Raw genomic sequence first — 26260 nt, forward strand, 5'->3', positions numbered from 1 at the left:
CAGACAATGGCAATTTCCAGCACCAAGAGGTGGTGAAGACAGTGCACAACAGTACAGAAAGCAGACTCAATGACTCCCTCATCTCCATGCCAAGCAAGATTCAACTGGCAGCACCTTTGGGAGGGAAACTAGCACTATTTGCAAACAATTGGCATATTGTCACAACAGACAAATGGATTCTGGACATTATAAACAGAGGCTACAAATTCCAATTTCACACTCTTCCAAAAATGAGAGGCATGCCAAATCTACCACAAAATCAAAGGGTAGAGGCACAACTGCAAATTACAAAGCTCCTAAACATGAGGGCTATACAAAAGGTACCTATGCACCAACAAGCACAAGGTTTTTATTCAAGGCTTTTCCTGATACCAAGAAAAGGAACCGACTGGAGACCCATTCTGGACTTATCCATCCTAAACACATTTCTTCTCGTACCAAAATTCAAGATGCTCACATTACAGCAACTTCTTCCCATGCTGGGCAAGGAGTTTTGGCTGGTAACATTGGACCTCAAGGAGGCATACCTGCATGTCCCAATCAGACAAAGTTGCAGAAGATACCTCAGATTTCTTGCAGGTTCAATCCACTATCAATTCTCTGCATTGCCCTTTGGCTCATCTACTGCACCCAGAGTATTCACCAAGTGCCTGGCATCAGTGATTGCCTACTGCAGACTTCAAGGGATACAAATTTACCCTTATCTGGATGACTGCCTGATCCAAGCGGACAGCAAACATATACTTCTGAGACATCTGGCATATGTGACACGGTTACTGCTTTCTCTGGGATACACCATCAACAAGGAGAAATCAAAGCTAACACCTTCTCAGAAAATAACCTTCCTGGGTGCCAACTTGGACACAAACACCCAGATGGCATACCTTACGCCAGAAAAACAAGGGCAATTATCTCAGTACTTCAAAATACTAGCAAAAAGTACCAGGCTTACTGCAAGGAAAATCCTGCAGGCTCTGGGATTCATGGCATCTTGCATTCTTCTAATCCCATGCGCAAAGCTGCACATGAGGAAACTTCAATGGTACCTAAAAAATCTATGGTCTCAACACAGTCACAGCTTGGAAGCAATTATTCCAATAATTCCCTGTCTTCAAAAGGAATTCCTATGGTGGGCCCAAGCATGCCAAGTAAACACAGGCCTCCCATTCTGCAAGCCTCAAGCAACACAAGTCATAACCACAGACGCCTCAGATTACGCCTGGGGCACATGAAGGACAGGTGCATTCAGGGCAGATGGCCCCAAAAGAAAAGCACCTTCACATCAATCAAAAAGAAATGCCGGCAGTAATAAATGCAATCACAGCGTTCAAGGACTTCCTGCATCCAGGACAATTGCTCATAAGAACAGACAACACCACAGTAATGTGGTACATAAACAAACAAGGAGGAACTCACTCATACCCCTTGTGCAGACTAGCCATGACTCTTTGGAACTTGGCTCTGGAAAGACAAATCGAACTTCAAGCACAGTACTTGCCAGGGATGGAAAACACACTGGCAGACACTCTGAGCAGAAATATGACAGATCCACACGAATGGAAGCTACATCCACAGGTGTTTACAGAGATTGTTCAAACGTGGGGGAGGCCAGATATAGATCTTTTTGCCTCCCACAGAAACCATCAATTAAAAAGGTTTCGCTCAAGGACCTTCCACCCAAAGGCCTGGAAAGTGGACGCCCTTTCCTTCAGTTGGACAACTTGGTCAGTTTATGCATTCCCACCTCTACCTCTTCTGCCCAAGGTACTTTTGAAAGCAAGAACAGACAAGCCGAGGATGATACTGATTGCTCCAGACTGGCCGAGACAACATTGGTATCCACTCCTGAGGAGCCTAACACATACTCCTCCGTGGCCCCTGCCTCTAATACCTCTACTGCTGACGCAGAACAATTTCAAAACCCTTCACAGTCAGCTGAAAACACTCAGCCTCGCTGCATGGAAAATTCCTTAACACCACATCAAACTCTACTCTCCAAGGAGGTGCAGGATGTCATTTTGGAGGCCAGAAGACCATCTACTAGAAAAGCTTACTCCGCAAAATGGAAGCGGTTTTGCTGTTGGAATGAGAAAAGAGGGCAGGACCCTAGAAAATTGAACTTGCCTCAGGTTTTGCAGTACCTAGCTGAACTATTGAGCAGTGGACTTTCATTTTCCTCAATCAAAATACATGCCTCAGCAATTTCTGCAGAATTCAACACGGATCCTCCTTTATTCTCACACCCACTCCTTCGACAGTTCCTCAGAGGGGCTAAGAACATAAGACCTCCAAGGAAACAACCAATACCAGCTTGGGACCTTAACTACATACTAGAAAAATTGACATTGCCTCCCTTTGAACCTGCTGCTTCAACAGATTTACAATATTTGTCCTGGAAAACAGCTTTCCTTCTGGCCATCACTTCAGCTCGTAGAGTTTCTGAGCTACAGGCCCTCATGGCGGTGCAGCCCTTCCTCATCTTCCATCAGGACAGGGTTTCCCTTCGTACCAACCCTTCCTTTATGCCTAAAGTGGTATCTAGGGTAGCCTTAAACCAAGCCATACACCTTCCTACCTTTTACCCTAACCCTCAAAACAAAGGGGAAAGGCTGCTTCACTCTTTGGACGTCCACAGGCAGCTACGTTACTATTTGGACAGAACAAAGTCCTTCAGAAAATCAGACCAACTCTTTGTGTCCTATGCTGTGGGGGGTCCAGGGAAACCTGTTACCAAACAGACCATTTCCAAGTGGATTGGTCACTGCATACGCTTTTGTTACTCCTATCATGGAAAACCTGTCCCTACTGGTATCAGATCTCACTCCACCAGGGCCACAGCCACCTCTACAGCCTTCCTCAGAGGTGTGCCTACTAAAGATATCTTGGAGGCAGCCACTTGGAGTTCTGTACATACCTTCACAAAACACTACCATCTGCCTTTATATTCCAGAACAAGAGCAGGCTTTGCCACTGCAGTTTTGCAGGGCATTCTAGCTCAACCCAGTTCCTTATAGTACCTACCACCCTATGCATAGCTTTGGGACTCTACCCATATGTGATTACTGCAGCTGTATGCACGATGAACATAGTACAGTTTTGTACCTACCATAAATGTAGATGTTTGAGTGCTATTACAGCTGCAGTACAGGTTTCCCACCCTCCTTCCCCACTTGGTAAGACCATGGGGTCTGAATACCTCTTCATACCTGCTGACTGGGTTATCCTGCTATGTTTTATTTGCTTACATTTGTGGATTAGATTTATTTATGTATTGCCTTCCTTTTGGGGGGCACCTGACATCTGGGGCAAGAAAGACTGAAGAACATGGCGTCGGCTGTGTCTTGTATACTCTGGCCTTCCTGACGTCAGAAGAGTACGCGACAACAACCGACGCCGGACCAAGACTTTGGAATTCGGCCGACCGAGGGACCGCCTGACGGCTGAAAACCCATATGTGATTACTGCAGCTGTAATAGCACTCGAACATCTACATTTATGGTAGGTACAAAACTGTACTATCTAGAAGTGTCACCATCTTTTTTATCTGTAAAGCAATGGAGTCCATCATTGTGGAACTCATTAACAAGAATATATGCAGTCTACAAGCCCTGGGCTCAAACCAGACTGGATTTGTTTAAGGCAGACCATGTATCTTGAACATGGTGAATTTCTTTGTGCAAGTCACTGATGCAGGTGAATTTCATTGAGCAAGTCACTGATGTATTGGATATAGGCAGATCGCTTCCCACTGTCTATCTGCATTACCTGGACTTTGACATGTCCTTGGATACCTTCCTGCATTCTGTCATTGTCAATAAGATAAACTGTGTAAACCTCTGTTACCCACTGTGTAGCAAAGTGGCTTATTGACAGAAACCAGTCTGTTAGTATTGGAGGCACTGTTTCTTTGAACAGTAGTTACTAGCGGTGTCGCACAGGAATTGATCCTTGGACCACTTCTGTTTGGTATTTACTTCTGTAATGTTAAGGCCAGCTTCAAGGCTGTGGCTGACTGCAAGCTCAGGGTTGTCATAAATTCCCCATCTAAGTTCAAGATTCTCCAGTAGAGACTAATGTGCACAAACACGTGGTGCCAGACCACACCTTTAAACTAAATGCCAAAATATGCAGCAGTGTGTCCTTTGGCAAAGCTGGGCACCCATGCACCTACAACATAGGTGGCATCCCTTTGAAAAATAAATCATTAGGGACCTGGGTAACAGCGAACTGTCCTTTGATCGTTGTGTATCCACTATCGTTAGGAAATCTTTATCTAGCCGGACCAATCACCAGGGTAGAATCTTTTAGGTCTAAGGAAGTTGTCCCTCTCTACTCCTCCTCCTTGTCCTGCATCAGACCCTTAATAAAGTAAAATACCCCCTATGATATGTACTTGTCTACATATATGAGTCTGCTTGGGAGATAGCATTGTTTTCTCACTAAAATAATCAAGGGCATGTCTTTATTGTACAACACAGAATGCCTGAAAATAGTCTTTGTTTTCTATATACCCTTGAGAGGAGGTTTCTGTTTGGTCTACATAGCCTTTAAGGATCCAGTCAGACGCCACTTGCACATCAGATATCCTAAACACTTTCTCAGTAGAGCAAAACCTCCACCAAAACATAAAGAGAATCTGCTGACAAGGAAACTTTCTGCCAGAGAAGCTTTCTTCTAGCCTGGACAGATGGATGGATAATTGTAAATAAACCCATGGTCTTGGCCCCTCCAAGCCCTCACTGAAAGGATTGAAACTAGGCATTAACGATTAGTCAGTGGGTAATATGAACTGGGATCATGTCACTACCTTGCAAATGATCCATCGGCTCAGTACTTCGTATTAACCTTTGTGATTTGTTGTATATATTCTCTCTGTACTCCTACGTTACTCTTAACTTTACATTAATCTGAAAACCTTCATAGCTCTTAAATGGTTTAGTAGATGCAAGCACTTGTCTTTCACTTTAGTGGTTCAATAAAGTTTTCTTTTAGTTCATCCAAACTGTGATGTTCTTCATGTTTCACTGTTGCAGTTATTACATTTGGGTAATCTGCTGGCAGGTTGTCCTCAGTCGGCTTGAATAACAAAGTCTTGGGTCCTGTGTCGGTTGCTGTCTCCTCTTCCATGATGTCAGGTCGTCAGGGGTATAAAACTTGCAGCCTACGCCATTTTAATCCGTCTTTCTTGCCGCGTGGTGCCCGAAGCAGAAGCAGTTCGCAAGTGCCGGTCGGCCGACTCCTGAAATTTTCGTTTTCGAGTTTCAGAACCAAAGTCTTCAAACTAAAGCGAAGTACCCTGTTGGGGAAATTTTTTCTTGCTACTTACCGATGTCAGTAAAAGTTAATAATTGCATTACTTGTGGGAAGCAAATACCTCATAAGGATTTTCACTTGTACTGTATTCCTTGCCTAGGTCCTGATCACAATGTGCCTTGCTGTTGGTTTTGTGCTAAATGTAACCAACGCACTATTAAGTGTCGGTATATTTTTGCTTCTAAATATTTTGGTTCAAGATTTAACTATCCTGAAATGTCGTTGGTTAGCAATCCGACTACCGGAGTTCACAAAAAAAAGCAAGGAAAAAGACAGAGACAGACTGTCGAGGTCCAACACTGACAACGAAGCTTCTCCTAAGTCAGTCGCCGGTTCGCTGGTACTTAGAGAGACGCTTTTGCAGCCCCTGATGCCCGCTACTTTTGAGTCACAGGCCTCTACCGAGACCCATTCGGAGTCCGGTATGCCACGAGATTCTACAAGTATTGAACCCGCAGATGTCTCTCCCATGGATGGGTCCAGAGCTGCTGAGCAGGCTTCTGAGGGTGTTTTCAGGCATCAACATTTGTATATTAAACCGACGCCATCATCAAAAACAAGGCCAAAATCTACTTCTATGTCTAAAAAACCAACGCATGAGCCACGTGCTCAGGCCCCTATGTCTAAAAACAAATTATCAAAATGGCTGAGGATTTAATTACCTTGATCAGGGGTTCCCAACCCCCCCCCCCCCCTGCTAAGAGGCCTAGGCAAGGCACTGATTATGAATCTTCAGATCATGTTTCCATTTCTTCTGATCAGGAATTTTCTATTCCACCTTATGAGGACTCTGATGCAGAGGAATCTATCCCTTCTGCTTCTCCTGAGGATTACTCTTTTGGAGTGACTTTGCATACTTTAAGGGAACATTTTCATTGGGAGAGTCAGGACTTCTCAGAATCCAAAAAGAGGCTTAGGGATTTTCTTCTACTTCCTCAGCACAGGCCTTTGGCAATACCTCCTGTATTAGACATTGCTGCTGATGTTTTCTCGGAATCAAGCATGGCTCCTGATTCCCTGCCTCCGGCTCCTAGTAAGCCAGACAGATATTACAGGGTTCCTGACTCCCACAAATTTCTTTTCAAAAATCCTGTTGCTGACCCTGAAACTATTTCTCAGGGTCCCAAGGGTAGTTATGACTTCTACAGCCAAAAATCCTACCCCTTCTGATAGAGACTCCAGGGCGCTGGATAGATGGGGAAAGAAGGTTTATACGTCTGCAACCTTGGCAATCAGGGCTTTAAACTGCCAGTTTCATATGCTTAAATATCAACAGCATGTTATGGGCTTACTGAAACAGAAAATGATGTTGATTTCTGACTGTGTGGAAAATAGAGTTACAGGATTTATTGCATTCAGCAGAACAGGTTGGAAAGCATACTTTGCAATGTGGTTTTGATTCCTAGGAGGCCTTTTGCAGGGCCGCCGTAACTGGATCTGTGCTAAGAAGGCATGCTTGGCTCAAGGAGCAAAATCTGCCTGATCATGTTAAAGCTAAATTGTTGGATGCTCCTTTACAGCAGGACAGTCTGTTTGGTAATAAGGCAGAAGAGGGTTTAAAAAAGATGGAAGACAAAGCTAAATCTATGCAAACTGTAAAAGATTTCTTGCAAGTGCAGCCACCCAGGTTCAGTAGACACTGGCCTACTAAGAAGTGGTCCTTTCCTTTCTCCAACAGAGCCGCTCAGGGCAAACCCAGATGCTCCAAAGGCTCCAGGTTTCAATCGCAAGGATCTTACAGGTCAAAGCAATGGGGTGCCTCCACCTCCAAATCAGGAGGTAACAAAGCACAACCCTACAGTAAACAGTCTCAATGACTTTCCTCTGCCATCTCCAAACACTTATCTTTTGGCAGCCCCCTTGGTGGGGAAACTGGCACTTCATGCTCAAAATTGGCATTTAATTACCCAGGGCAAGTGGGTATTAAACATAGTACCCCAGGGGTACAGATTTCATTTCCACACGTTGCCAATTCCAAACGGATGGCCAGATATGCCACCAAACCAGTGGGCAGAGGCCCAGAAACAAGTCATATCCCTCATGGATATGGGGGCTATTCAACCAGTGCCAGAAAAGGAAAAAGGACAAGGATTTTATACAAGCTTTTCCTGGTACCCAGAAAAGACAAAACATGGCGTCCAATTCTGGACTTATCCATTCTAAATATGTTCCTGCACATTCCAAAATTCAAAATGCAGACATGTTCATCGTGCATACAGCTGCAGTCATCACACTTGGGTTATCCTGCCGTCAGGCGGGTCCTCGGTCGGCAGCTGTATGTGCACTCGAACATCTACATTTATGGTAGGTACAAAAGTGTACTTTTACAACAGTTACTGCCTATGCTAGGCAAGAATGCCTGGTTGGTAACTCTAGACTTAAGAGGCATACCTGCATATCCCAATAAGGGAATCTTGCAGAAGATACCTCTGCTTTAAAGCAGGCTTTCTGCATTACCAATTCTCTGCACTGTCCTTTGGCTTATCTACTGCGCCCAGGGTCTTTACAAAGTGCCTGGCACCAGTAATTGCATTTTGCAGACAAAGAAGCATTCAGAATTATCCAGATCTGGACGATTGTCTCATTCAGGCAGAGAACAAGGACACTCTTCTTCAGCATCTGGCATTTGTAAAAAGGCTTCTAGCATGCCTAGGGTACACAATAAATGAAAAGAAATCACAGCTGGTACCTCTCAAATAATTACATTCCTGGGTGCAAGCTTGAATACAACTGCCAAGATGGCTTACCTTACGCCAGACAAACAAATTCAATTGACAACATACTTCAAACAAGTAGCAACAAAAACCCAGCTATCTGCAAGACAAATTCTGCAGGCTTTGGGGTTCATGGCTACAAATTCTATATGCGAGACTGGATATGAGGAAACTTCAGTGGTACCTAACAAGCTTATGGAGTCAACATTGTCATAGCCTGGAAACAATGATTCCTCTCATTCCCTGCCTGCAACAGGAGTTTCTTTGGTGGGCAGAGGCATGTCACCAAAACAAGGGACTTTCATTCATTCTACCCCCTGTCACCCAAACCCTAACTACAGATGCATCAGACTATGCTTGGGGGGGCCATCTGGCAGAGAGATGCATTCAGGGCAAATGGAGCCCAAACCAAATGCATCTACATATCACCCAGAAAGAAATGCTAGCTGTACAGAATGGTCTGACAGCCTTTAAGGACTTCCTTCATCCAGGACAACTACTGATAAAGATGGACAACACCACAGTTATGTGGTACATAAACAAGCAGGGGGGGTACCCACTCCTACCCCCCTTTGCAGACTAGCCATGGCCTTGTGCAACACATCCTTGATTTACCAAATATATCTTCAAGCTCAATTCCTGCCAGGAAAACAAAATACTCTTGTCAGACGACCTAAACAGAAATCTTATGGACCCATACGAATGGAACCTGGATCCACAAATCTTCAGCATGTTAACACGAAAGTGGGGGAGCCCAAACATAGTTTTGGGGAGAGGCAAATAGATCAATCAGTTGTACAAATTCTGCACAAGAACTCATCAAAAAAGCATGGAAAGTGGATGCTCTATCCTTCAGCTGGAAAAACTTATCAGTCCATGCCTTTCTCCCTCTGCCTCTGCTCTCCAAGGTCTTACTAAAAGTCAGACAGGAAAAAACAAAAATGATTCTAATTGCTCCACACTGGCTTTGCCAACACTGGTACCCACTCCTAAGGAATATGTCACACCTTCCTTTGCGGTACTTGCCTCAAACACCTCACCTATTGTCTCAGCAGAACTGTCAAATTCTGCACACTCAGCTCCAAACTATGAATCTTGCAGCATGGCTAATCAACTAATTTCACCAACCATTGTTCCCCATTGGCCCTTTTTTTCAATTATAAAGGAATTCCCAATACTATTCTAGCATGTCCAAAGGTCAGTTGTCAATCTCCTCTCCGGTCCAGCTGGTGAACCTGGGAATCTTGAGGCAATGTTACAACTGCCTAATGTACACAGACAACCCTCTCCTCCTACCAACAAATTCCAACACATGTGAGAGATGCAACCATATAGCCAAACTGGAGGCTAAGCTCTCTCAACTCAGTACTGGCGTAACCAGTCAGGAGGAGAAGGAAACCACACTCACTACAATTCCAGTCTCACATAGACCTACCACGACAGCAAACCAAACACATAAACACACAAAAACATACTTGGAGGCTCTAAATAAAAATCTGCCTAAGCAGCAAAGACCTCCAAAGCAGACACCCAAGCAACCGCTACCCCAAAACAAAACACATGCAACACATAGCTCACAAAGCCGGTGTGCCGAACAGTCACAGCCCTTAAGGCTAAACAACACACCTGATACACTTGTAATAGGTGACTCTATCATCAGGCACACTGACGTCCCGCTCACCAGGCTAAACAAGGAGAAGGTCACGGTGAGCTGCCTATCGGGTGCTAGGATCCGCCACATAACACAAGCACTCAGGTCACTCCAAGGCAAGTACAAATATGACTCAGTCATTGTCCATGCTGGTGTGAATGACCTGAGACGTACCTCCCTGGACTACATGAAGAGAGACATAGAGGAGCTCTCTGGGCATGTAGCCGAGGCCGGTATGACCCTGACCTTGAGTAGCATCTTACCCTCACCAAGAATGATGCCACAGTATGAAGACAAGATTATCAATTTCAGCAATTGGCTTAAGTATTGGTGTCATTCAAAGGGGATCCAATGCCTGTCAGCCTGGGATGACATGCTCGACAAGCCACGATGCTTCGCTAGGGACGGCTTGCACCTGTCACCCCTGGGCTTTCGGATATTGGCAAAGGCTCTTGCTACCCCCATAGTGCCTTTTTAGGCAAGGCTCAAAGACAAACCCACCTCCATAGGTATCACAAGGGATAAGAAACTAAGAGTAATGCTACTCAGCCAGAAGTCTAAACCTCAAGATGCACTCGAAACTCTCCTTAGCATGGAGAACATCGATATCTGTGCAGTAACAGAAACCTGGTTCAAGGCTCGAGAGCACCCCAGCACTTCCAGGTTATACCTCATACCATGCTTTTGCCCCAAAACTTGGACCGAACCACAAAAGGAGGGGGAGTATCAATATTCAAAGATACCCACACCTCCAGGTTGGTGGCACAGCAAGCATCAGAGACTATCCATGTGCAACTAACAGTGGGTAAAACTGCCTTCCAGTTTATAGCCTGCTACAGACCACCCTCCCAAACCCAGGAACCCCACTCGGCCTTCCTGAGAACACTGGAAAATATGAAGGTCTCTCCAAACACCATTATATTGGGTGACTTCAACTACCCAACCATAGACTGGGAGCATTACTCTAGCTCCAACACCTAGCCCAAAGGTTCCTAGAATTTATAAACTCAAATGCTATGGAACAACTTGTTACCACTCCCACAAGAGGGAAAACATACTGGACCTGATCATCACCAACATGGGGACTCTATGCTCCAGACCAGTAGTGTATCCCTCACTGGTAAGATCAGACCATAAACTAATCTCACTGGATATTCACATCCCAACCCCACCCCATGCCCAGAAAACCACAGTGAAAAACTTCTCTAAAGCAAATTTCACACTCCTCAAAACCGAGGTGGAATCCTTCAAAGCCCGGGCCTCTGGATATCTGCCCAGACCACAAAATCCTTTATAAACGCATTCTATGAACACCTTCAGGAATGCATGGATCATGCAATCCCAAACAAAACCAAGACCCAATCCTCCAAAGGCAGGCGTCCTGTCTGGTGGACCCCAGCCATAAACAAACTATACAATAGAAGGAGGAAGCTACTACATGACAGAGCAAAATCCCAAAAGGGAAGGCATCTCTGATCAGTATTAGCAAAATCTACGGCACTCATAAAATCGTCTAAGGCCAGCTTGAGAAAAATTGCACAGGACACTAAGGATAATCACAAGGCTTTCTTTAGTTACGTGAGGAACCTGGGCGGGAATTTCCAGATATGCTCAGAATTATTCCAAAATGAGAAAAACTACACCGCACGCACAGCCATTGCCAACATCCTAGCTGACAGGTTCAGCGCAAACTTCTCCCTCCCCACCAAAGGGCTAATATCTATCCCAGCAGAGTGCTGCTCCTGACATCTCAGATGCTCAGGTAAGAGCTGCCCTCTCCAAAGCAAGAAACACAGCATCAATGGGACCAGGCGGTGTTCCGGGCTGCCTACATGAACTCAAGAAGAGCTAAACCCAAACCTAAAACTACTGTTCAATCTCAGCCTTACTACAGGATATGTACCCAAAGAGTGGCGTACAGCAACAGTGGTCCCTCTCCACAAAGGTGGTGCCTTAACGGATCCTGGAAACTATCGCCCATAAGTCTCACTAGCTTGGTCTGCAAAGCTATGGAAAGGATCATCATGGACCTTATAAATAAAGATATTGGGGACCTACAGACACTGGATCCTACCCAGTTCGGCTTTGTTAAGGGCAGATCCTGCCTCTTAAACCTGGTCAATTTCTTTGAAACAGTCACCAAGGCCATTGACAAGGGAAGGTGGTCCACACAGCCTACCTGGACCTGCAAAGCCTTCGATACAATACCCCACTCGGGCATTATAGATAAGCTCACCAGCTTAAATATAAACCCTATGTCACTAGATGGGTTGCAAACTGGCTCAAGGACAGAACCCACATGGTTAGAATAGCTGGAGCCATGTCAGACTCCAAACCAGTTACAAGTGGCGTCCCACAAGGCTCAGTCTTGGGACCTCTCTTGTTAGGTATATATTTCTCGGAGGTACAGGCCAACATGGAAGGACTGTGGCTGACCAAGTTCGCAGATGACTGCAAACTGGGCACCATAACAGACTCTCCAGCTGACACAAGCATCCTCCAAAAGGGCCTCATAGAAACAGACAACTGGTGCCAGAGCCATGGCCTCAAGCTAAATGCCAAAAGTGTATAGTCATCCCTTTGGCAAAAACAAAGTGCCCACAAATTACCACATAGGTGGTAATCCATTAAGTACAGAAGAAGTAATTGGGGACCTGGGGACCCAAGTTGATAGCAATCTCTCATTTGACAACCACGTGGCCAAAGTGGTTAGAAAAACATTTTATATAGCCCACCTAATCATGAAGGGATTCACATCTAGATCAGGGGAGGTCATCGTGCCTCTTTACTCATCCCTCATCAGGCCCATAATTGAGTACAATGCCCCTTTTGGGATGTACCTTACCAGACACCTGCAACAACTGGAAAGACCCCAAAAGTACCTCACCAAGAGGATCAAGGCTCAAACAGATGCCGTATGCTGCCCGGTTAAAGAAACTCCAGCTCTACTCAGTGGCATACCGCCTGCTCAGAGGCGATCTGTGCCTGACTTATAAAGCCATGTCCAACTCGGAATTAATGGACATGCTGCACCTCAGAAAATCCAAATCCCATCGAGCTACGCGCTCGGACTTAAACCTCAGCACTGAAATAAATAGGACATGCTGGAGGGACAGATTCATAACCCAGAGGCTCCCTTCACTCTGGAATAAAATCCCAGTCCAGGTTAGGCAGAGTCCCTCATTGACTCTCTTCAAGAGGAATCTTGATGAGTGGATGGGAGATCGTAGGTTTACCCCGGGTATCACTTCTGTGTCACTGTTAGACAGAAGCGCAGTATACTAACCTCGAAAAAGGGCATAGCAAAATTAATTTAAAATGGGTGGCGAAAGCCATACACACTCTGGCTAGGCTTATAAATGCCCTAGGGCAGATAGCCTAGTATGAACCTATGAACCACATCTCACAGCAAGGAATATGTCTCAGCTTCCCCCATGGTACTTGCCTCAAATACCTCATCTACTATCTCAGCAGAACTATCAAATTCTGCACACTCAGCTCCAAACTATGAATTTTGCAGCATGGCTGATCAACTAATTATTCAAACAACACCTCTCAGCAAACCTGTGATGGATGTCATTTTGGAGGCCAGAAGACCTAGTACTAGAAAATGTTATGCTGATAAATGGAAGAGATTCTTTGCTTGGAACCAAGCACAAGGAATAGACACAGCAAAGCCCAATATTCCTCAGATTTTGCAATACTTAACTGAGATGCTTCACAAGGGCCTATCTTTTTCTTCAATAAAAATCCATGACTCTGCCATCTCGGCTCATTACAACACAGAGCCTCCCCTCTTTTCACATCCCCTGCTAAAACAGTACCTCGAAGGGGCCAAAAATGTAAGGCCTCCCAGGAGAATGGCAACTCCTGCATGGGACCTCAATTTTGTGCTGGAAAAACTCACCCTACCTCCTTTTGAACCAGCAGCTACTGCGGATATAAAATTTCTCTCTTGGAAGATGGCCTTTCTTTTGGCAGTCATGTCAGCTAGAAGGGTCTCAGAACTACAGGCTGTCATGGCAGTGGAGCCTTTCATTATCTTTTACCTGGACAGGGTGGTCCTCAGGACCAATCCTTCTTTTATGCCTAAGGTGGTATCCAGTGTGGCTCTTAACCAGACCATTCACGTGCCAACTTGTTTGCCAAATCCACAGAACAAGGGGGAGTGGATTCTGCATTCATTGGATGTACACAGACAACTAAGATTCTACTTAAACAGGACAAAATCTCTAAGAAAGTCTGAGCAACTACTGGTGGCATTTGCTGCAGGATCGGAGGGGAAGGCTATATCAAAGCAGACTATTTCTAAATGGATAAGCCATTGTATTCGTTTCTGATACTTGCACCATGATAAACCTGTGCCCAAGGGGATCAGATCCCATTCCACCAGGGCTGCCTCTACTTCAGCAGCTTTTCTCAGAGGGTTTCCTACCAGAGACCTTCTAGAAGCTGCTACTTGGAGCTCAGTTCATACGTTCACAAAGCATTACCATTTACCTCTCTCTTCTAAATCCAGGGCAGGCTTACCTGCAGGCCCTTATAGCTGCTCCTAATGCTGTTTAATTCCATCCTCCCATTCATAGCTTTGGGATTCTACCCAAATGTAATGACTGCAACAGTGAAACACGAACATAGTACAGTTACCATAAATGTAGATGTTCGACTGTATTCACTGTTGCAGTCCGGGTTACCCACCCCGCCAGCCCCCTTTCTATATCTCTTCTTTCCTTCACTATGCTCAAAAGTCTTTGTGGTGTATTTGCTTTTAGTTTAAGGTAAATTTTATGTGTTCTAAAGTGCATGTATATATTTATGGTTATATATATATATTTGCTCCCCATATGGGGGGCGCCTGACATCTGGGGCAAGAAAAACTGATTAAAATGGCTTTGGCTGCATGTTTTATACCCCTGACGACCTGACGTCATGGAAGAGGAGACAGCAACTGACGCAGGACCCAAGACTTTGTTATTCAGGCCGACTGAGGGCAACCTGCCAGCAGATTACCCAAATGTAATGACTGCAACAGTGAATACACTCAAACATCTACATTTATTGTAAGTGTACACAACTGTACTTTTTTATTCATTATATATAAAGAATAGAACTTTATTGGATGTCATAATTAAAAAAATATCTTGTATATTTTAGAAGACTGTGTCATTGGATGACTGGAGTAGTGTAGTTGTTAATATTGGTGCCTCATACATTCCTAGTTTAGCATTTGAGCCCAACCTCTTTTTATTGTAGGTCTGAAATTTGTATGTTGTCCTTGTAGCTCTGTATGTTTTGTCCATTTGTCCTGGTTACCGTTTTCCTCCGAAACACAGTGGTACTTAATAACTGGTTAAGAAATGAAGTAAATAAATTTATGTAGATGCATCAGGGTAGTCAGTCAACCAGCATATTTTGGAATGTGGTGCTCAGAGAAATCCCTTGCACAGACCCAAGGAGGATATGCATGCGTTGCCAAAAACTCTGATTAGAACCCTGGGCTTTGAAGCCTTGAGGCAGTGGGTTCAGACAGTCCGCTATCATAATGCTGTTTTAATTAATTACTGTAAGTTTCCTTTGCTTGTCGTTTGACCTTGTAGACCTACTTGTGACTGAAAAAGATATGCAGAGAAATCAGTCCTCTAACCTGTTTAATCACTGATGAAATAAGATAGTCATAAGTTTAATTTATCCACTCCATTTTAGATTCATTTTTTGACTTTATAGGTTTTACACTGAATGTTTGCTTAGCCTTTAACACCATAACAAGGAAAGGATGGATTAATTTAAGGGCTTCCATTAAGAGGAGCTTTCTGTCCACTGTGTTAAAATCTCACATAAGTTATTAGCTTGGCATAAAGATTTGGTGTCTTCAGTTTCTTTTTTTTTTATTATTAATTAATTAATTTATTTATTTATTTTTTGCTTATCTGTAACACATTCGGGATATCAGTGATCCAGTCTTGTGTTAAGATCTTTAGGGAATTCAGTGGCTCAAGTTTTTGGTATACAGTTCTTAGCAGCCCAGTCTGTTCAGAATTTGAACTTATAGTTTTCAGTAGTAGAACCTTGATAAGAATGTCTCTGACAGTGTTGTTAATATCCTCTTCATGAGATCTTGCAGTGAAGTTTGACTTTATCTGCACAGTGGATTACAAACTTAAAATGTGCAGTGTTTTATTTTAGCCTGTACTAAGACTTTTAACATTGTTGCTTTTTAAATAGCATGCTGTTATCTGTGACAAAGGCGTAGGTTCATTGGTGTGTACTAGGCTAATGGCCCTGGGGCCTTTACAAGCCTACCCCATAGGATTACCCTGGCATCGTGCCACCCGACCTTTGTTCCCAGTGCCTCTGTCGAGTACTGGAGTGATCCACGGGGTGAATTTTCTATTTCCCATCCACTCATCAAGATTTCTCTTGAAGAGGGCCAGTGAGGTGCTCTGTTTGACATGTATGGGAAGTCTGTTCCATAGCATGGGCAGTCTCTGGGTTATGAATCTGTCCCTCCAGCAGGTTCTGTTGATTTTGGTAATGAGGTTGAGGTCTCTGGAGCATGTGGTACGGAGGGATTTGGATTTCTTTAGATGTAGCATTTCTAACATAGCTGGGTCAGACATGACTCTGTAAGTCAAGCAGAGATCGCCTCTAAGTAGGCAATATGAGACGGAGAATAGTTGGAGTTTTTTGAGTTTGTCCATATAGGACAAGTGTTTAAGGCCTAGGATCCTCTTTGTCTTTTGCGGCCTCTCCAGTTGTTGCAGGTGTCTAGTGAGGTACATGCCAAATGGGGCATTGTACTCAATGATTGGCCTAATGAGGGAAGAGTAGAGGGAGACAATGACCTCTTTCTTCCTGGATACAAAACCCTTTGTAATGAGATGTGCCACATAGAAGGACTTTCTGACCACAGTGGCAATGTGGTGGTCAAAAGAGAGGTTGCTGTCAGCCTGTGTTCCCAGATCTCTTGTAACACCTTCTGTGTTCATTGGACTACCATCGATGTGGTAATTCAAGGGAACCAGGTTTTTCCCAAGGGGGATGACAACACATTTTGTTTTTGGCATTGAGCTGAAGGCCATGGTTCTGACACAAGTTTTGTCTCAGTGAGGCCTTTCTGTAGGATGTCAGCATCACTTGGGGAGTTAATATTAGCTCCCAACTTGCAATTGTCTGCAAACTTTGTCAGCAGGAGTCCCTTCATGTTGGCCTGGACTTCAGAGAAGTGGATGCCAAACAGGAGAGGACCCAGGACCGAACCCTGTGGGACTCCACTCGTGACTGGTCTGCAGTCAGACTTGAGTCCGCTACATTCACACTGCGGGTTCTAGCTGTGAGCCAGTTTGCAACCCACCAAGTGATATAGGGGTTGATGCCTAGCTTAGTGAGTTTTTTTTATGATTCCTGAGTGGGGAGTGGTATCAAAGGCCTTGGCCATATCAAGGTAGGCTGTATGTACCACCTTGCCTTCATCCACAGCTCTGGTGACTGACTCAAAGAAGTTGACCAAGTTGAGCAGGCATGATCTACCCTTCACAAGACCAAACTGTAGGATCCAGAGTTTGGAGATTCCCTGAATCCTTGTTTATTAGGTCCATGATGATGCGTTTCATAGCTTTGTATATCAGATGTGTTAGGCTAATGGGGCGATGGTTCCCAGGGTCTATAGTCACTCCTCCTTTGTGGAGAGGGATGACTGCATCAGTGCACCATTTGGTATGGGCAATGCCTAAGGTGAGGCTGTGATTGAACAGGGCACACAGGTGAGGTACCAGTTCACTCTGTAGTTCATGTAGAACACAGCCAGGGATATTGTCAGGTCCCATAGAAGCTGTATTCTTGGCCTTAGTGCTGTTTTAACCTGTGCAGCAGTAATACTGGGTGCCTGGCAATCTGTTGGTATTGTGATTGGTCCTTGGGGGGGGGGGGGGTAAAGTTGGCACTGAATCTGTCGGCCAGTATATTGGCAATATCTGTTGGCTCTGTATAGGAGGTACCATTGTTCACTAGCTCAGAGCAAATCTGGGTATTGCTGTGGAGTTTCTTTACCTAACTATAGAAGGCCTTGTGGTTGTCTTTATTATCTGCTACAGTTCTGTTTTCATAGCTAGCTTTAGAGGATTTGATGAGGGATCTCAACTTTTTGTTGAGGCTGATAAGGGAGTTTTTCCAGTCTTGGGACTTCACCTAATTCCACATCAGTTTCCTCCTTCTGTTGTAGAGTTTGTTTATGGCAGGGGCTCACCGGATTGGCTTCCTTTTTTGGCGGAGAGCATCTTGGTTCTGTTGGGTATGGTGAGATCCATGCATTTGTGTACTTGTTCGTATAGTGCATTGGTGTATGATTCGGCAGTCATGCAACTATTCTCCATTTGCATGGGTGCCATGAAGTTAGCCACCTCTGTTTTTAGGAGCCCAAATTTTTTCATGGTGGTTACCTTTGCGGAGGGTGGGGTTTCAAGGTGATTAGTTTGTGGTCTGATCTAACCAAGGCGGAGTTGACTATTGGTGTAGAGCAGCAGTCGCCCATGTTAGTAATGACCAGGTCAAGAATGTTGGTACCTCTAGTGGAGGTAAGAATGAGCTGGTCCAGGGCACTGGAATTAATGAATTCCAGTTAGGCAAGTGTATTGGTACATGAATAGTTTTCCCAGTTAATGGAGTGGTAGTTGAAGTCAGCCAGTATGAGAGTGTTAGGTTGGACCCAAGTATTCTCCAGGGTGCTTAGGGATGTAGTGTGTGCATCTTGCGACATAGTTGGGGACCTGTAGCAGTCTACAACCTAAGTCGCTGTCTTACCCATTGTTAGCTGCACCTGAAGTATCTCAGATGCGTTATGTTGGGCTACCAGTCTAGAGGTATGTGCATCCTTTATGAATATGGGAACACCACCACCTTTGGAGCTTCAGTCCAAGTTCTAGATTATGACTTCTTACAGAAATAGATTATGTAGTAGTGCATTTCCGGTTAGAATATCTGAGGCAGTACTACAATTCTCTTGTCTCTGTTTTTTTCATCCCATTCCCATTTGTGTTAATGCATGATCCCAGAAGGTCTTTTTACCCTTTGCTTAATACTGATGGTTTCATCTGTGTGTTGGCAGTAGATAACTACATGTAAAGGATAAAAACAAGTGGCAGGAGATCATCTTTCACCACTCAGCAGCTTTTTCAAGGACAAATGGAATATTGTGAAAGTTCTCCTCACAAGAACGTACAAATGCACACACTTCCTGATAGTGCTTTGGATGAAGCTAATGATGTAAGAGAATGTCAGAAATCTTTGCAGATGTACCCAAAATGCTTATTTGTCATTTCGCTGTCACTTTTATGTTTTAACAGGTTCTGATAAAACCAAAGCCTGTGACGTTCCAGGCATCAATGGTGAGTGAGCAGGCCAGGCAGCTAGTAACAGAGACTCTGCAGGCAACTAGGGTAACAGAAGGGTGCATCTCAACCAGCCAGGAGGTAGTGGGAAAGGAAGACCCTCAAGCATACACAGACAGCAGTTCATCTTCCACGGAGTCTTCTCACAGCTGTCAAGGTAAACTCAACTAGTAAATCATCCGTCATTAACTAGTCTGTTCTGCGGTCTTGCAGCCCCCTGCTTTTACATTTGCAACTTTAATATGATTAAATTAAACAAAGTATTTATTTTTAACCTTGCAGTTGTAGTTTACTGCCTCTTGTGGCATGTCTTCTGATAACCTTTAAAACATCCAGCCTCCCTACCCCCCTGTGCTTCCACTTTTAATTAAGCTGTAACCCATTATCACTTCAGAGAATTAAATAGCATTTAATTGATATGAACAGTTTCTTGTGGTTGTAGTGAATTAGTGATGGTTGTTTTTGAATGGGTGCAGATTGTATGAACAAGTAACTTATACCTTTTGTTGTTGTTTAACTTTCTGCTCAAGAGTTTGTGTATCTGCTCATTCTTCTGTTTAACACTGAGCAGTCTGTGAATGTAGTCATCTGTTTTGTTGGCAGATACAGACCTCATGGTCCTCCTTGTCTGCCATTTTATCTGTCTTGTAGAAAAATTAATGTCCATGTTTAACTGCTCTCCTATTTTCCCCACCCAGTCTGATTATATGTCCTGCATATTCTTTAATTTGTTCATTGTTGCCACTGCAGTTTGTAATGGTAATTTACTGCCCTTTTAGAAATGTTTTGTGTCTTGGTTTAGCATTCCATCTTGTTTCTTCAGCCTGTGTCCTCTCTTCCCTTAAAGAAATGTGTCCATTTGAACTCCCTTTATTCCGGTGTTATATTGCTATAATATCCATCCTCTATTTCGTGTATGTATTTGTTTATTGTCAGTTCTGCCTGCTTCTCACCAGCTAGAGCTGTTGTGTCTGTGTTTGGTATCTAAGAGGTAGATCTGCATGTTTCCTACACTGGTTACTAGTGGATAGGATATATAAATGGAACCAGCAGTGTTGTGTCTGTGTTTGGTATCTAAGAGGTAGATCTGCATGTTTCCTACACTGGTTACTAGTGGGTAGGATATATAAATGGAACCAGCAGTGTTGTGTCTGTGTTTGGTATCTAAGAGGTAGATCTGCATGTTTCCTACACTGGTTACTAGTGGGTAGGATATATAAATGGAACCAGCAGTGTTGTGTCTGTGTTTGGTATCTAAGAGGTAGATCTGCATGTTTCCTACACTGGTTACTAGTGGGTAGGATATATAAATGGAACCAGCAGTGTGCCCTCCTGCAAGTAGCAATGAGAGTACTTGTTCACATGAAAAGTATCGCAGCATTAGTTTAACTCTTCCAACAGCTGACTATCAAATGATCCCAGGACCTCTCCTCATCCACCTGGTATTACAGCATTAGTTTAACTTTTTGTTTTCCAACAGGTGACCATCAGATGATTTCAGGACCTCTCCTTATCCACCTAGTATTACAGCATTAAATTAACTTTTTGATCTGAAGTAGTTTGCTTCATTTGGTCTTAAACCTGTGGGTTATGGATCCGTATCGGATCCAAGCTGGTAACCTTTACTAGCATTTACTAGCATCTGTTCTGAGCTCCAAGCTCCTCCCCTTACCCATAATACACCTCCACTACCTTCCATCCCCAGATCTTGTTTGCCACAAATAGGTTGTGCATCGTGATCTCTTGAGCTCCAAGTTTTTCAAGTGGTTAAACTTCTAAATATCTTTTTTTTCTTTAAAAATTGTTAGTAGTGATAGAATAGGTTCCCCTTTCTTCTCCCCTTGCTTGGTGCATCGAGTAATAGTGTTTTAGGGTAGTTAAGTTAGTTTGAATAGTTGTGTGGATTATGGCTTCCCCTACCTCCTCTGTGTTTTCTGTGTGCGAGTGTGGTGAATGGGTGTGCGTATCAGAAAGAAAGAAATAACTTTTTCTTTAGCTTTTTTCTTTCTGCAGATAGTATGGCTTACAAGCCTATTTTCAAGCGTTGCACTGAGTGTGGCCATAAATTATCCCCTCCGGATGCCCACACTCTGTGTGTTTTGTGCTTGGGCATGGCTCATCTGAGTGTGGATTGCACTATGTGCGGGATTCAACCCCCGATCCATTAAAGATAGGAAGGCCACGTTGGCCCTCAAAGGCCTTCTTCCCCCTTCAGAGACTGTTGCCTTGTCTCCGGCTTTGGTCACAACAGCTGCTGTGGCTGCCTCTCATTCTCTTCCCCTGGCTTCTCCTCTTTTCCAGGCTGGGACTCAACCTCCTGTTCAAAAGCCTGTGGAAGCGGAGCGGAAAAGGGACAGAGAGAAGGAGCGAGAGTCGAAGGTGAGGGAAGAGCGAAAGAGGTCTCCGGACCTCCCTTCACCTGTGAAAACATTACGGATCCATGACTCCCCTCAGCTCTGATCTCTGAGGTTCACCCCGGAGCCAGAGGAAACATGCTCCGCTTCTAGGGCCTTGGTGCCCAAACCCGCTAGGTCGGAGTCCGTGGCCTCGTTGAGGTCCACCAAGTCTTTGAGGTTGATATGGATAAAATAATGAGAAGGTTCATCCGTACTCACATCCAGATAGGGGTCTTGCCACCCCCTCTCCCTCAGGAGGCGGGAGCTCGCTTCCTTTTTTCCAGCCGATATCTCCTTCTCTGATCCATCCATCTGGTTTGAAGTATTCATATCTGAGGATGGCTTTAGTCAGGGGGTCGGCGCCAATGGCACCTGCTTCCTTGACGCCGATGGCTGCATGGGGAGTGTCTGATCCGACCAGCTCAGATCAGAGCCACTCTGATCCGGAGCTTGGGTGTTGGATCCGAGGGAGTGGAACTTTTTTCATTGGCTCCTCCTTTGTCGGGTCAAGTTCCCTCCCTTGGAGCTCCGTTTCTCTCGTCTGATCCAGGGAGACCGGCCTCCTTATTGGTTTCTCAGGAGGTTCACTCGCCTTCAGTGTTCAACGTGGTAGAAATGATTCTCTCCGCTGGATCGAGACCCCTGGCTGCCCCTTTGGACTCCACCCAGACCCCCTCAGCTCTTACTACGATCCCCATCATTTTACCAGAGGGTGCAGCCCATGCTCGAGGAGCCCCAGGCAGTTCCCCCTGAGGAACAAGTGGCTCGCGAGTTCCCCCCAGAGAGCCCAACTGGAGAGGTGCCTCGCAAGCGTACGTGCAAGAGGAGGCACTTGGACTCCCCCGAGTCCCTTACCGGGATACGGACTTGGATGATGGAGAAGGTTCCCCTAGGTCACCTCCCAAGAATGTCTTCTTTGGAGACATCATGGAATTCCTGCACCAACGGGGAGGTTGGTCTGCCCCCAAACTTTCTTCTGATGAGTCTGTGTTTCTGGAGGCTTTAGGCATGGGCCCATCTACTTCCTGGGTGTCCCCTCCCACGGATCCTTTGATGGATCTGGTCACCTCGAGGGCATGGAAGGAGCCGTACACCATGGAACCTATTCCAAAAAGACCCGACAAAATCTTAAGTCCCCCCCACAGACAGACCAGCATGGAAGAAAGGCTCCCCCGTAGACGCTATGGTGGTAACAGCAGCCACAAAGAAGGAACTGTCGCAGGAGAGTTCCTATGTTCATCTTCCTGACCGTGAGTCACGCACAATAGCCCGCTTAGGGAAGCGGGTATAAGCTTCAGCTACCTTCTCCATTAGGGCGCTGAACTACCTGGCCATGTCACCACACTCCGTGACCTGCTAAAGGAGCTGGAGGAGTCTCTCCATAAGTCCATGTCGCAGGAGGACAGGGCTTCGTTCTCCGCAAGGATGGCTACTTTAAAAGCAGTCTCCAACACGTCCATGCGACTCCTTTCACATGCTACAGAAGGAGCGGCTAGGGTTGCTGGGTCCAGCGTGTCCATGAGGCACAGTGCCTGGCTCAGATTGTCAATCTTTGGAACCCTTCAAGGCGTCCTTTGCCAATGCCCCTTATGACTGCTCTACTCTCTTTGGTAAGACCATCAAAGAGACATTAGTCTAGAGTGAGGACGATGGGAAGATACTGTCTGCTGTTGAGATCTGCTTCTTGAACCCTCAAAGGCCCTTTTCCCGGAACCAGAGAGGACAAAAGAAGATGTGGTTCTGGAAGTCACAGTATTCCCGGGACACTCAGGGCTCTTCTTCCCCCAGAGGCAGAGGGGGACAGAATGGACACCGGCCCAGAGGCAGAGAGTGTCCGAGGAATTTGGGGTCTTGAGAACCTTCCTCAGACAGACCCGGCAGCAGCTCTGAGGGGTTGCCCAACTGCTGTACTCTGGAGGCAGTTGGGGGATGATTGTCCTTGCACCTAGCGGTATGGGAGTCCATAACAATAGACCGCTGGGTGCTTCAGATCATATCCAGAGGATATTCTATCACCCTTCGTTTGTTCCCCCAAATCTCCCAGACACCTCCTGGACGTACCACCCACGAAAAGGGAGGCAGCAGCACAGGAGATTTCCAAGCTGCTAGAAAAACAAGCCATTGAAACCATCCCCCCAGATCAGTCCAGACCGGGCTTGTACTCCAGGTTCTTTTTGGTGCCAAAGTAAACGAGGGACTTGGGGCCTATTCTGGATGTCTCTACCCTGAACCTGTCAGTTGCCAAAGAGAAGTTCCGGATGGTCCCATTACAGTCCATCATGCCGTACCTGCAAGAGAGCGACTGGATGTGCTCCAGGATGCTTACTATCCCATAAAAATGCACAGAAGCTCCAGGAGGTTCCTTCACTTCTGTCTAAGAGTCAGTCATTACCAATTTCAAGCCTTACCCTTTGGTCTCACCACAGCCCCCAGGGTGTTTGCTAAAGTGATGGAGGTGGTAGCGGCCCACCTGAGGCTTCAGGGGATTCAGGTCTATCTGTACCTTGACGATTGGCTCCTCACTGCTCCCACCAGATGTTTACTCTCCCAAACCAGGGATTATTTCCTGACTCTTGCCCTGCATTTGGGATCACAATCAATGCATCCAAATCTCTCCTAGATCCTGTACAGGTGATAGACTACATTGGTGCCAGGATCGATACTCTTCAGTGCAAAATCTTCCTGACCTCGGAGAGAGTTCAAAACCTGTGGATGCATGTCTCCTTGATCTACCACTCTCATCTACCTATGGCAGAATCTGTGTTGAGGGCCTTAGGCTCGATGGCAGTGACCGTAACTCTTCTCACGTGTGCCCGGTTACACATGAGAATTCTACAGTGGACTCTAGCTGTACAGTGGTCCCTGTTGGAACTGCCATTGGCATATCCAGTTCAACTCAGTCGAGTCTGTCGGTCGTTTCTCATATGGTAGATGTGCTCTCCCCACACATGGAGGCATGACCCTTTGTTCCAGCCCCGGCCCAAGCCACAGTGGCCACGTACGCCTCCCAACTCTGTGGGGGGGTTATTGTTTGGGCAGGACAGTCCAAGGCCTGTGGTACCCTATAGAGACCAGTTTGCACATAAATATCCTAGAGATGAGGGCGGTCCTTCTAGCGTTGCAGGCCCTTCATGCCTTTCTTCCTCTGGGAACGATTGCAATTCAGTCAGACAACATTTCAGTGGTCTGGTATATCAACAAACAGGGAGGAACCAGATCTTACCCCCTTTGACGCAAGGCCATGAGAGTGTGGGAATGGGTGATCTCCACCAGTCGCTTTCTCATCGCAATGCACATTCCGGGATGGTCCAACATCCTAGCGGACAGGCTAAGTCAGACCATTCTGATGCCTTCTGAGTGGTCTCTGAATCTTTCAGTAGGGAACAAATCTTCAGCGAGTGGTGTTAACCTTGCTGCGATCTCTATGCATCTCCTTCCAACACGAAGTGCAGTGAGTTTTTCACGCTGAACCCCCTGCCTGGGGAGTCCCCCCAGAGATGCTCTAGTTCATGCTTGGCCTCCCGGTCTTCTGTATGCTTACCCGCCAGTACCTCTTATTCCAAGATTTCTACAGAAAGCTCGTCAACTGAGGAGCAAAGTGATCCTCATTGCCCTTTTCTGGCCTCACCAGGTATGGTTTCCCTTCCTTTGGTGTCACCTTCTGGCTCTGCCTTGGATCCCGGATCCCATTCAGGATCTAATTTCACACCCTTTAGGGGGTGCCTCATCTGAATCTGGACAGTTTGAAGCTCACAGCTTGGTTGCTCCAGTTCCCGTGATTGCTAGGACTCCTGGGCTATCCTCCTCAGTTAGATCTATTTTGGTTTAGGAAGGTTTATCGCAGTAAGTGGAAATGTTTTTCCTTTTGGGCCTCTCAAAGAAGTTTAGACCGTTTCACGGCTTCTATTTCCACCATTCTTGATTTTCTAGCTGATATTTTTCAACACAGAGCTAGTTCTTCTACTGTCAAGATTCAGTTGGCTGCCATCTCTCATTTTCATGTGGGTGAGAATTTTGCCTCTTTAGCCTCTTCCAGACTTTGTAAAGCCTTTATTAAAGGCACCTTTTTGTTACGCCCCCTAGTCAAAGATCCTGTTCCCCCATGGGACCTTACTATGATTCTTCAAGCTTTGGTCGCTCTGCCTATCGAGCCTGCCGCAACAGCAGATCTGAAATATTTATCTTGGAAAACAGCTTTTCTGGTGGCTGTTACCTCTGCCAGAAAGGTTTCAGAATTACAGGCCTTGTCCATCAAAGTTCCTTACATTATCTTTCACAAAGATAGGGTTTCCCTTCGAACCAATCCATCCTTTCTTCCTAAGGTAGCATCAGTCAATATCAGTCAGACCTTCAATTTGCCTGTGTTTTTTCCTAATTTTTCTAGCAAGATGGAATACAAACTCCACTCATTGGATGTTCATAGACAGTCGAGATTCTACTTACACAGGACTAAAAACTTCCGTAAATCTGATCATTTGTTTGTATCTTTCTATAAACCCTTTTTGGGGAAATATATCTCCAAGGTCACTATTGCTAGATGGATTTCTTCATGCATCCTTCAGGCCTATAAGGACAGAGGCATATGTTCTTCGTGTTCCACTGTTGCAGTCATCACATTTGGGTTATCTGCTTGCAGTAGCCCTCAGTCGGCCTGATTAACAAAGTCTTGGGTCCTGCGTCGGTTGCTGTCGCTTCTTCCATGACGTCAGATCATCAGGGGTATAAAACATGCAGCCGACGCCATTACATCAGTCTTTCTTGCCATGCGGTGCCCGAAGCAGAAGCAGTTCGCAAGTGCCGGTT

At 45.4% G+C, this 26260-nt stretch overlaps 1 protein-coding gene across 1 annotated transcript in view; it reads left to right on the forward strand.

Moving 5' to 3' along the window:
* Positions 1–26260, forward strand: part of EMSY (EMSY transcriptional repressor, BRCA2 interacting) — a 1287433-nt gene that overhangs the window by 904726 nt on the left and 356447 nt on the right. Inside the window, exon 13 of the mRNA XM_044072832.1 lies at positions 19017–19218. Coding sequence (XP_043928767.1) covers positions 19017–19218 — 202 coding nt within the window. The remainder of the gene's footprint in view (positions 1–19016; positions 19219–26260) is intronic.

Source organism: Protopterus annectens, chromosome 5.part1, assembly GCF_019279795.1.
Source record: "Protopterus annectens isolate FY-2018-M chromosome 5.part1, PAN1.0, whole genome shotgun sequence".
NCBI lineage: Eukaryota > Metazoa > Chordata > Ceratodontiformes > Protopteridae > Protopterus > Protopterus annectens.